This window comes from Pristis pectinata, chromosome X, assembly GCF_009764475.1.
Source record: "Pristis pectinata isolate sPriPec2 chromosome X, sPriPec2.1.pri, whole genome shotgun sequence".
Lineage (NCBI taxonomy): Eukaryota > Metazoa > Chordata > Chondrichthyes > Rhinopristiformes > Pristidae > Pristis > Pristis pectinata.
This window is the reverse complement of record NC_067450.1, coordinates 9,611,610-9,624,750: the sequence shown is the minus strand read 5'-3', so window position 1 is coordinate 9,624,750 and position 13,141 is coordinate 9,611,610. Positions and strand designations below refer to the sequence as shown.

The 13,141-nt window shown below is 43.1% G+C and overlaps 1 protein-coding gene across 4 annotated transcripts in view; it reads right to left on the bottom strand.

Moving 5' to 3' along the window:
• The window catches only part of smarcc2 (SWI/SNF related, matrix associated, actin dependent regulator of chromatin, subfamily c, member 2), a 101,858-nt gene that overhangs the window by 6,956 nt on the left and 81,761 nt on the right, over positions 1–13,141 (bottom strand). For 2 of the 4 annotated variants that reach the window (XM_052009511.1, XM_052009509.1), the window contains exons 22-27: positions 12,822–12,883; positions 11,644–11,770; positions 9,689–9,855; positions 6,879–7,013; positions 6,421–6,760; positions 5,304–5,723 (exon numbers count right to left, since the gene is read on the bottom strand). In XM_052009511.1, the coding sequence (XP_051865471.1) occupies positions 5,304–5,723; positions 6,421–6,760; positions 6,879–7,013; positions 9,689–9,855; positions 11,644–11,770; positions 12,822–12,883 (1,251 nt within the window). The remainder of the gene's footprint in view (positions 1–5,303; positions 5,724–6,420; positions 6,761–6,878; positions 7,014–9,688; positions 9,856–11,643; positions 11,771–12,821; positions 12,884–13,141) is intronic. The other 2 variants (XM_052009512.1, XM_052009510.1) reach the window with 2 other exon arrangements.

Genomic DNA, 13,141 nt, shown 5'->3' with positions numbered 1-13,141 from the left:
GTAGAAAACAAAAGTGTAGGAAATACCGAGTACTTTCTTAAATGGTGAGGACTGGAAAATGTTTATGTTCAAGGGGACATGCAGGTGCAGATAAGGAGCTAAACAGCGTGTAGGCTTTTTGTTGCAAGAGGATTTTAGTATAAGCGCGAGGACTTGTGACCACCACTTTATCATTGTGAATAAGTTTGGTCTCCTTTCCTCAAAGGATATATGTGCTATAGATGGAACGCAGTGAAGATTCACCAGTCTGGTTCCAGGGATGGCGAGTCTGTCACATGCAGAGAAACTGTATTCTCCAGAGTTTAGAAGAATGAGAGGTGACCCCATTGAAATGTACAAAAGTCTGAGAGGGCTTCACAGGGTAGATACAGGGAGGATGTTTTGCTTAGCTGAGCAGTCCAGAAGGTCTGAGGGCAAAGTCTCAGAATAAGCAGTAGGCTGTTTGGGACGCTGAGGAGAAATTTTTCACTCAAAGGGGTAGAACCTTTGGAATTCTCTATCCTAGAGGGCCAAGGAGATTGAGTCATTGATTCCATTCAGAATTAAGATGGACATATTCCTGGATATTAAAGGAATCTGGGAGACACAGGAAAAGGTTGAAATAGAAGATCAGCCAAGATCTTGATGAATGGCGGAGCAGGCTTATCACAGAAGCCAATTTTCAACCAATGTTATTCACTCCAAGTGATACCAAGAAACAGTCGACAGCATTGGATGGAGCAAAGCTACGACAATTCCATTGTACTCCAGATCTAGTTGTGTCCCCAGCTAAACTGTTCCAGGACAGCTTGAATACTGGCATCTAACCTACCATGTGGAAAATAAACCAGGTATGTCCAGTCTAAAAACTAGACAGATCTAGTTCAGTAAATAATTGCCCAGTCTACGTTTAACCATTAGCAAAACAATAATACAACACAGTGGCTTGCTGGGCCACTGCAGAGAGCAGATACGAATCAACCATATTGATGTGGGTCTTGGGTCACAGACAGGCCAGATTGGAGAAGGGATGCAGATTTCCTTCCCTGAAGGACATTGGTGAATCAGGTGGATTTTTAACAAAATAAATATTTATTTTAGAAAAATTCACATTATTAACTGAATTTAAATTCCACAAAAGACAAGGTGGAATATGAACTCACTTCTCTGGAGGATCTGGGCCTCTGAGTTACTAGTTTGCTAACTTAACCACTGTGCCACCCTGCATTTACAAAATCCACTGAGGTTACTTGCCCAGGCTATCTTGACTGCACCTTTCAAGCCAGCCACTTCCACTACGTACAAGGGCAACAGACTCTGAGGAACACCTTCTCCTGAAGGCTCCCCTCCAAGTTGCACACTGTTCTGACCTGGAGATTCCTTCATCCTTGCTGGATCTGGATCTCCCTAGGCAACAACATTCAGGGAGCACCTTCCTGAAATAGTTCAAGAAATTGACCCGCCATCACTTTCTCAAGGACAATTAGAAACGGGCAAGAAATGCTGGCCTGGCCAGCAAAATCCAGATCCCAAAATATGAAAAATAAAAAGTGATGGAAGGGGTTGTCAACACTGCTATGAAGCACCATTTATCACTAATTACTTGCTCTCTGATGCTCAGTTTGGGTTTTGTCAAGGTCTTCCCAGCTGCTTCAGAGTTCTTCACAGCTTTTCTCGAAACATGATAAAAGCTAAATTCCAGAGGTGGGGCAAGAATGATTGCCCTTAACATCAAGCAGCCTAATTAAAACTGAAGTCAATGGGAGTTGGGGGAAAATGCTGCTTTGGCAGCAGAAGCATGTAGCAAAAAGGAATATGCTTTTGGCTGTTGGAGGCCAATTAACGGCCACCAGACATCACTGCAGGAGTTCTTCAGGGCAGTGTCCTTGGGCCAATCATCTTCAACTTTCATTAGTGACTTTCCTTCTATCGCAAGGTCAGAGTGCAATTGCATTGCATTCAATTCCTTTCCCAACTTCTCAAATAATGAAGCAAGCCCAAACGGAACAAGACCGAGACAACATTTAGACTTGGATTTACAATTAGCAAGTAACATTCATGACATAAAAGTGACAGGCAATGACGAGCTCTAACTATCAAAGAGTCATACAGCACCGAAACAGGCCCTTCAGCCCAACTGGTCCATGCCATCTAAGCTAGTCCCTTTTGCCCACATTTGGCCCATATCCCCCTCTCCTATCCATGTACCTGTCCAAGTACCTTTTAAATGTTGTTAATGTATCTGCCTCAACCACTTCCTCTAGCAGCTCCTTCCATGTACTGACCACTCTCTGGGTGAAGAAGTTGCCCCTCAGGTTCCTATTAACTCACTCCCCTCTCACCTTAAACCTATGCCCTTTAGTTCTTGATTCCTCAAACCTGGGAAAAAGACTGTGCGCATTCACCTTATCTATGCCCCTCATAATTTTATACACCTCTGTAAGATTACCCCTCATCCTTCTACACTCCAATGAAAACAGTCCCAACCTGCTCAACCTCTCTCTGTAACTCAAGTCTCTCGAGTCCTGGCAACATCCTCATAAATCTCCCCTGTACTCTTTCCAGCTTAACGGCATCTTTCCTACAGCAGAGTGACCAAAACTGAACACAGTACGCTGAACACAAACTGAACGCTCATGTTTCACCCCACCAGCCTACATATCCAATACATCATTCTCTGCCACTGCTGCCATCTCCAACGGGACCCCACTACCAAGCATATCTTCCCCTCCCCACCCCTTTCTGCCCTCTACGCGGCTCCCTAGTTCTCCCCCACCCCCCACCCCACCCATCCGGCTCCCACCCCAGAAACTTTCCACTGCCCCCACCGTAAGTGCAATACCTGCCCCTACACCACCTCCACCCAGGGACCCAAAGAGTCCTTACAGGTGAGACAGAGATTCACCTGCACCTCCCTTAATATCATCCACTGCATTCGGTGCTCCAAGTGTGGCCTCCTCTACATTGGTGAGACCAAACGCAGACTAGGTGACCGTTTTGCAGAACACCTGCGTGCTGTCCGTAACCGTGATCTACATCTCCCCGTTGCCAGTCACTTCAACTCCCCCTCCCACACTATCACTGATATGTCAGTCCTCAGCCTCCTCCACTGCCAGGAGAATCCCAAGTACAAACTGGAGGAACAGCACCTCATTTTCTGTCTTGGAACCTTGCAGCCTAACGGCATGAACATTGAATTCTCCCACTTTAGGTAATCCCCACACCGACCCCCAACCACGCTTCTTCTTTTCTTCCCTTTCCTAGCTTCCCTCTTTTTCTTCCAACCCCTTTTTTTCTCTCCTTACCTTTGCCCCATCCCTCAGTGGATCTGCTCTCCCCTCCTCCCCCGCACCTGCCCATCACTATCTCTTACCTGCATCTACCTATCACCACCCTGCCTCCCCTCTTTTGTCCACCTATCACTGCTCTGCTTTTCCCTCCTATATATTGGGCTTCCCCTTTTCCTATCTTCAGTCCTGAGGAAGGGTCCTGACCCGAAACGTTGACCGCCTGCTTTACTCCACCGATGCTGCCTGGCCTGCTGAGTTCCTCCGGCATCATCGTGTTTTTCATCTAGATTCCAGCATCTGCAGTCCTTTGTTTCTCTACAGTACTCCAAGTGTGGCCTCACCAATGTCTTGTACAACTGCAACATAACATCCTAACTTCTGCGCTCAATGCCTTGATTGATAAAGGCCATCAACTCTCTCTCCTATCTCCCGTCACTATTACTGAATTTCCCACGATCAACGTCCTAGGGTCACCATTGACTAGAAACTCAACTGGAACAACCACATAAATACTGTGGCTATAACAGCAGGTCAGTGGGTGTGTACTTTGTGGTGAGTGACTCACCAGTTTGACTCTTCAAAACCTGTCCTTCACCTGCAAAGCAGGATTGTGATGGAACGCTGTCCAATTGACTGGATGAATGCAGTTTCAAAAGAACTGAAGAAGCACAACACCATTCGGAACAAAACAGCACAATGTAAGCATCCCATCCTCCATCTCAAACTCACTCCACCATAGGTGCAATGTGGTCGGAGTGTTTGCCGTCTATAATATGCACTGCAGGAACTTACTAAGACAGCACCATGCAAACCACTAACTTCTATCGCCCAGAAGGATAAGGGCATCAAGAACATGGGGATGCCATCACCTGCAATTTCCACACAAAGTGATACCCCAAAGCTTGGACATCTATTACTGTTTCTTTAGTGCCACTAAATCCTGGAATTCCCTATCCAGTAGCACTCTGGGATTATCTACATAACTCTGACTATTGCCTTTTAAAGGTGACGCTTTATGGTTGCAATTCGAACTGGGGATTAAATGCTGGTCTTGTCACCAATGCCAAAACCTCAAGAATGAATAAAACAGAAAGGACAGCACACATTAGATAGAGAGTAAAACTCACTCTACACTGCCTCATTAAGCTTTCCCAAGGCAGGGACAGCATGGATTAGTTACAGACTAAAGCTCCCACTATCCACTCCCAGAGCAGGAACAGCATGGGTTAGACAGAGTAAATCTCCTTGGTGAAGCAGGTAATCCACGGTCCTTTCACTCTCTGTAACCCAATTTACCATCCAGTCTGACCATGTAGGTGAATGCAATAACCCACTGTACTAATCCCTGTCTATGAAAGGACAATGGCAATCTTTTCTAGCACTAGTCTCAGTTTGAAAGAACAGTGTGACAACCCATTGTGAACTGACTGCGTGATAACCTAATTCACCATTTGAAAAGTCTGTGTGATGACCCAGTGTACACAGTCCCAGAGTGTGAAAGGACAGTGCGATGACCCAGTGTACCCAGTCCCAGAGCGTGAAAGGACAGTGTGATATCCCAGTGTACCCAGTCCCAGAGTGTGAAAGGACAGTGCGATACTCCAGTGTACCCAGTCCCAGAGCGACACCCCAGTGTACCCAGTCCCAGAGTGTGAAAGGACAGTGCGATACCCCAGTGTACCCAGTCCCAGAGTGTGAAAGGACAGTGCGATACCCCAGTGTACCCAGTCCCAGAGTGTGAAAGGACAGTGCGATACCACAGTGTACCCAGTCCCAGAGTGTGAAAGGACAGGTGATACTCTATCATCCAAAATCCATTATATCAGCTGACTTGTGTTCCACGGATGCCCAATATCATTTTCATTTGAAATTATTATTCTATCTTAAGCTTAGCTTAAAACTTTAATAAAATTGTACAGTTACGAAAAACCAACTCCAATCAACTTTTATATTGATGTTGAATAAAGCCTATTCCTCGAGATGTATACAATCTAAGAAAATTATAAAATTAAAATGCCAAGCATCACTTCTCACCTGGCAATGGACTTGTGTTTCCCTGCATGGCAGCTACAATAGCAGGGCTTTGAGCAGCTGCTGACCCTGGTGTGGATGTAAGAGAGATGGAGCCTGTGTTGATGTTTCCTGGTATGTTAGGATGTAAAGAACTAGGCAGATCTACAGGCAAATTTCCTGGCAACCCTGTACAGATATTGCCAGGAACAACCCCAGACATGCTACTGGACATATTACCATGCACTGGGTTTGACATGCGAGCAGGAAGGTTAACTGGGATGTTTTCTGTGATGGTACTACCCATGCTACATGCAATATTGGCTGGCACCACACAAGGTATACCAGCAGCCATATTACCAGACATGTTCGTAGGCATGCCAACAGGCATGTTACTGGCCATCAGTTGGTTTGGAGTTTGTTGACCTGGAAATGGTGGCTGACCTGCAAAAGTAAAATCAACTTATAATACATGTTTGTGGCAAGTCAGCACAAATTACTTACAAGTTTCACTTTTAGTACATAGCTAATAGATTAGAACACAAGTGTTTAAAAATCAACCTCTTAGAGTTCAAAAATATACTGAAGAATAATTAAGTTTTAATCACAATTTTTATTGTCATTGCATCTCTACTGGTACACTATATCTAGTCGTGGCAAAGCAACCGTATCAGGACGTGTCTTATGGGTGACTGGAACATTGTTCAGGGACCATCTCATCTACAACTGGGACTGACAAATGATCTGTCTGACCTATGACTGGGATACTGTACAAAGGTCCTGTCTACTGAAAATGGGAGATAATACAAGTGTTCTATCCAATCTCTGAATTCCACACTGTGCAAGGATCCTGCCGAGTGTGTGACTGGGTCGCTGAACAAGGCCCCTGTCTAATGTGTGATTGCGACACTGTACAATCTAACCTGTAACTGATTGTCTGTTCAAGCAGCTTGCCTTATCTGTCACTGGGACATTGTACCAAGGCCCTGTCTGACTGGAAATCCACAGAAGGGTCTTGTGCACTGTGCCTTTTACCCCTTTCAATGGTCCCAAATTGGGATTTACAATCCCTTCACTCATGCTTAGATCTGCGATGCACTGTCTGAGTCCAGTGGAAGATTTCTTCATCTCTTTCACTTACCATGGGCAAGAACTGGAGGTTGAGCTTGCTGTTGCTGCTGTTGTGGCTGCTGCGTTGGTGGCGTCTGCTGCTGTTGTGGAATGGATTGTGCTATGGAATCTCCCGAAGCCTGGCTCAGAGCTCCCTGCTGAACCACAGCAGGTGGCACTGGCTGCACAGATGCAGGAATGACAGCTGGCTGCTGGCTGGCCTGAGGGCCAGACGGGAGTTGATGTTGCTGTTGCTGCTGTTGGTGCATTTGTTGAAAGTGCTGCTGCCGAGCCCTCATCTCAGCATACTTCAGCTGCTCCATGTGGAAGGCCTGCCTATCTGAGAGAAGCTGTTGTCTCTGGTACTCCAACTGTTAAGTTTAAAAGAGAAAGCAAAATTTAATCCAAGTAAATTCTGGACACACATCCAATTAACATGGTGAACATTAAGGACTGCTCAGACTGGGAGAACACAGTACAGCTACTTACGGCTTCTCTCTCTCTGTCCATTATGGTCTCGAGTTCTTCAAAATGTCGGAGCTTGATTTCAAGTTTCTTCATCTGTGTTTCAACAAGCAGGGCAACCAGTGATTTGATTTTCCGCTCCTCTACTGCAGCAAGGTGCTATAAAAGAAGAAGAATTCAGTTAGAAGATAGTTCTTGCCTAGCACCAAAGTAAGGGCACCATTACCATTATATCTACAGCAGTTCAACAAGGCCCAGAATCAACCCCCCAAACCAGCACGGGATGGGCAATAAATGCAGCCAGCCAGTGACACCCTCCACCTGAGAACAAAACATTTGCTTGTGTTCGCTGACTGATGTTGTTTCCTGGTCAGGCAGCATGTTAAATGTAAAATGATTGTCCTTCTGTACACATTCTTTTGTGGACTTTAGTACTACAACCCTTGGAGATCTCTGCATTCCTCCTTCTCTGGCCTCTGCTGTATCCATAGTTTCCATTCACCCACCATCAGTGGCTGTGTCTTCAGTTGTCAAGGTCCTAAGTGTGGAATTCCCTCCCTAAACCTCTCTTCCTCTGATGCCCCTTAAAACGTACCTCTTTGACTATGCTTATAGTCACAAGTTCTTTATATGGCTCTGATAATGCTCATGTAAAGTGATCTGGGACATCTTGCTATGTTATTGATGTTCTATAAATTCCAGTTACTGTTTTACAATGAAGCACGTTATTGATTGGAGGACACTGATTCAAATGTGGATCGTGATTTGTGCAGAATCAAAACACAGCAGCTGTTTGCTTCTTGAATTGGTTATTGGTTGAAGTGGATGTGGTGTAGATATATGATTTTGTTATTTTAGAATTAAATTTTCAGTGGTGAAAGAAAAAGCAAGCAAAATTCAGCAATGTTGCATTTGCATGTCTTATATGTGACTCTATATAGTTATGGATTGTCATAGTCCTAAAGCCAGATCTTCAGGTAAACTCCCTGGAGATAAATAAATGCATCTCATTTGGAAAGATAACCTTCAACTGACATAATTCCCATTCCTTACCGTAGACAAGATATGAGACGTGCGCCAGGAAACTGAAATCAAGCCATCAGGGTGACCACTAAGTTTAATTGTTACACATGACTTTCCACTTACATAGACGGAGTTTGGTAAACTACCAGATAGATATTTATTTAAGCCTGGGTATATTGGATTCATTTAAAAAAATGAGTGGCTGTCTGCTTTGAGAGAACATGCATATTCCATAAAAAAAAGCAACCACTTTCAACTGTATGATACCATAATGCCCTAGACTAATAATCCTAGTGTTAAAAATCCACACCATGACAGTTTGTAAGTTCAGTTAGAAGAAAACAAAACAATCAAATAAGTCAGGAATAGTCATCAGAAAAGGTGACCATGAAGCTACTAGAATGTTGTAAAAAAAAACCTCCAATGTCCTTTAGGAAAGGAAATATGGCATCCTTACCTGCTCTGGCTTACACATGAAGCAATATGCTTCAAACGTAACTGCCTTCTGAAATTCCTGATAAGCTGCCCATCCTTGCATGCAACAAAGCCTGGACAATGTTTAGACTGAGGCAGATACATTAAAAGCAACACCTATAGCACACAAGTTGTGGGTAAAAATCACTTCCAACAAGAGAGTGGTCAAGCCATCTTCCTTGACATTCAATGCTGTTGAAACCCCTAACTATCAACATTATAAAGGCAAGAAGCAGGAAATTAAAAAGAACAGCAAGGTAAGTATTGCAAACCAAAAGCAAAATACTCCAGATCCTGGTAACCTGAAATAAAAACAGAAAATCTAACAGTTTCATGGTCACCATTCCTAGTACCAAATTTTTATTTGGTTAAGTAACTGAATTTCAATTCCCCAGCTGCTTTAGTGACATTTAAACTGAAGTCTCCAGATAATTAGTCCAGCTCTCTGGATTGGCAGTCCAGTAACAGAGCTACTCTGCTAAGGTATCCTGTTTATACTGTAACTACAATATACATGGATCATAGACTTAGTGTAACAAAGAGAGCATGGGCTCACTGGTCCGCTTTAATTCAGGCAGACTATGGCCTGAAAATTCCATCACACTGGAAAACATACACTAAAATGTGATGCAGGTAGGAGTTATACAAACTTGTTCTGATGCATTTCACACATGAAGTTCATAAATGGAATAGTGCAAAGAATTAAGCAACACCAATGACACTGCTTTTTGAATTAGTGCATAATAACAGAGTACAACTTTAGGAGAAAAATGTCCCAGCTCTACTTTGTTCTGGGGGCTCAGTGGGACAGCTACTACAGCACCCATCTAAACCAGCCTTCATCACACTAATGACATTCAAGGTCTGAAATCTTAATAATTAAAAATATCAACCCCATCGAGTACAACAAGCTTTTCCTCAAGTCAATCCCCAACAACCTGAAGGGAATTAGGGATCTCTTTAAATAGTGCAAGCTCAGTCCAGATTTCCTGTGTGTCCCAAACTGCATGTTAGATCTTTATATGCGTACCAATGTGGCAGGACAAGTGTCAAATCAGCATTCCACAAGGATCAGCATCACTGCTGCTCACTTTTGCCACGTGTATTGTGAGATTCAACATTACTGTAATGTAACAATCAAAATTGCGCACAAACATGGAACTGCAGTTTATAAAAAAAAAGATGTGCTATGTCATCACATTTCTATTCCTTTGTGTCATACACCAACCACACCACGAACAGATGGTGGACTCCAAGTCAAGCAATATTATATGAACTTAACTTGTGTTGGAAACCTCGTGGAGCTGATCAATCCGCTTCCCCACTTTGCTGCCTACCTTTGCTTTGACTGCAGCTGCCGCCAGTGCAGCAGCTGCTGCTGTTGACAAGTTCCCTTCACCAATATCCCGTTCCAGTTTAGTTTTCTTATCTGTTTCTGATTCTCCATCCTTCTTTCCTCCATCATCCTGGAATTCTTTATTTTCTTTCTCCCTCTCTGTGTCTGCTGGAATTAACGAGGAAAGGAAGATTACTCAACCTTGGACATTCTGTTGATGTATCCCAATAATCAATTCTGTTAGAATTCTTCTGCTTTCAATTTATCTCCTCTTTTGTGGCCCTGAGATCCAGCTCCTGCTCCTGCTCCCTTAATCTATTCTCACTGAAAAGGAAATCCAGCCAGAAATGCAGAGCAAAGGCAAGGATGTGGGTTTCAGCATGAGTTGAGCAGAGGCAAGAGCTCGGCTATGTTATGTTGGTGGAAATAGGCATGCATGTATGATCCCAAGCTCATTTTGGGATTACATAGGATTACATTGGACACATGGTACAGGAACAGACCATTCAGCCCACCCAGTCCATCCTAGCATCAATGCTCCACTTGAGCCTCCTTCTGTCTTTCCTCACCTAAATCTATCAGTGTTCCTTTCTCCCTCATGTGCTTGTCCAGCCTGCTCTTACATGCACCTAAACCATTCACTTCAACCACTCCCTGTGGGAATGGGTTTCACCTGCTTGCCACTCAGTTCTTGCAACTTTCTTATTGGATGACTTGGTGACTATATTGATCGCCTTGGTTATACTCTTCCCCACAAATGGAAACACCCTCAGCAAAACCCCTCACAATTCTAAAAACTTGTTGGGTCACCCCTCAGCTGTCTTTTCTCAAGAGAAGAGAAACCCAGCCTGTTCACTCATTCCTGATAATGTGGACCCTCATGTTATCCGTGTAAATCTTCTCTATAACCTCTCCAGTGCCTTTGTATACCTTTTATAACATGGCAACCAGAACCATATGCAGTACTCTAAGTATGGTCTGACCAAGGTTCAATACAGGTTTAACATAACTTACCTATTTTTCGATTCTATCCCCCTAGAAGGAAACCCTGGTGCTTGGTTTGCCTTTTTAATGGACTTGTTAACTTGTGGTACAACTTTTAGTGACTGGTGTATTTGGACACCGAGGTCCCTTTGTTCCTCTACTCCACCTGGACTCGCACCTTCTTAAGTGCACTATCCTATATTTATCCATGTTAAACTTCACTTGCCAACTATTTGTCCATTCTGCAAGTTTGTAAGTTGCAAAGTCTACTTCAGTTTCTGACAGATGTCAGGAAGATAGATGGAGTTGATGACTAGGGAACAGTGTTTGTGATGAGGACCAAAGAAAATTACTTTTAAGTTTTTCCGATATTTATTTGGAAGAAAATTCTGCTCATCCAGTACTAGATGCCAGACAAGCAGGCTGACCATTTAGAGACAGTGGAGAGGTCCAGACATGTGGCAAGGTAGGGTTGCGTGTTGTTATATTTGTGAAAGCTAATGCTTTATTTTCAGATGTTGTTGCAAAGGGACAGTATGTTGATGAGAAATGGGTTGGGGTGGGTGGATGCAAGGAAAAGTCCTTGGAGACAGCAAAGATTTCTATATTTGCAAATGATTCTCTGGCTACAACTGGGCAGATAAGATGAGAACCAGGCGAGTGAGATTTCACCCAGATGGTGGAGAGGTGCTGAAAAAGGATCGTGTGGTCAGCTGTGTCAAAGGTGAGAGACCGGTCAAAAAGAACAAGGAGGGATAGATGAGCTTAGTCACAAACGCTTGGAACGTTAATAATGATGTTAATAAGACTCACTTCAGTCACGTGGCAGGGTCAGAAACCTGATTGGAGGGACTCAAATAAAGAGAGCAAAGGGGGACATGAATTTGAAAGATAAATACATTTAAGGACTAAGTAGAAGAGGACAGGTTTAAAGCCCATGTGGCAAAAGGTGGTTGTTGAACAATAACCTACCTACTTCTACCTCAGCCTTTTCATTTTCTTTCTCTGGTTCACATTCTTTTCCTTTTTCTTCCTCCTTTTTGGAAGTATCAGGCTGTTTCTCTTTATTTTCATCTTCTCCTGCTATTTCCTTGTTGTCCTTGGAACAAATCACCAACATGGTTAGCAGATACTAGAAAATGTAACAGGCAAAACTAGAATAGATTCCACTGCTGGTGTTTGGGAGTACAGGAAGAATTGTGCAATGTATGCCACTGAAAACAACTCTGAAGTTGCAATTTCTTAAAATATATTCATAGTGGATTACAGAACATGAAAGCCATTTCTGTTGATGTTCTCATTACAGAACAGATGAAAACACTTTGTTTCCCCTGGGGTGGGATGTTGGGATTGATGGTGTGAAAAGAAATAAATAAAATGATTTTATTTGTGGATGAAAATTGTTTTACTTCCCCATTTCTTCCCCCCTTTTGCAGAATACTCTTGGTCTTGCAAATTCTAGGTGATAGTAGAGCCTGATCCTATCTGATGCCCACATACACTTGGAAATTTAAAATGAGAACTTGGGAGCAATCCTAGTCCAGATCACCAGCTCAAAAATGATAAAATATTATGGTGTTTACGGCTTAGTACCGTACTAGACAATGCAGTTTCCCACTGGGAAGAGTGGTAAACTGAATTTCTAACAATGACAAAGCCTTCCCCACTGTTTAATTGAAGAAGTTTGCCACCCTGGTCCTCTCCAGAACTATTCCAGAGCAGATATAAAAGGATGGAAGTTTCCTGTGTTAAATCAGTGTAGTGACTATCAGTCCCAGTAGGTGGGAGCACAAAACTACTGATCAACACTCATATCCATTGGCTGGTTGTTGTGGAAATGAGCTGCATAAAGATCTGATCTTTTCAGGTTGAGGATAAAACAACATTTATGGCAGAGGTGAGGGAAATGTTATAAGCTGTGCCATTTGGAATTAGAAGATAACAGTTGTGTGTACAACTAGCAAATTCCCAGCAGTCTCATCTCCCAACCTAATGAGGACAAAGAGATGGCAAAATCAGTGCTTTGATGGTCAAGAAAACGCAAATGATTTGATCAGTTACATGATAAGTACAAAGAGCATCATGGAGAACAAAGCACAGTAGTAGGAGAGAAAACTGAGTAGCAATAAAGAGAATGACAGCAACATTACCTTCGATTCTTTTTTATCTTCTGATGATTGGGCATCTGACTTAATTTCATCACTGCCTTCCTCTGAGACACAAAGTAAAATAAAATCACATAACATATCGTGAAGTCTGCCCAAAACACATTACAAGATTGCTTGAGTTTCTTTTAAACAAATACAAAAACTCAGCAGCATGGCATTTTGAACTGCACAAAGCCACCTGCAATATTTCTTCCAGTGGACTGAAGCATTTGTTAAGTGATTGAAATATTTCATGCAAACAAAGATTAAAACATGGCCAGTTGGTTGGACTCTCACCTGAGTCAGAATGTTGTGGGTTCAAC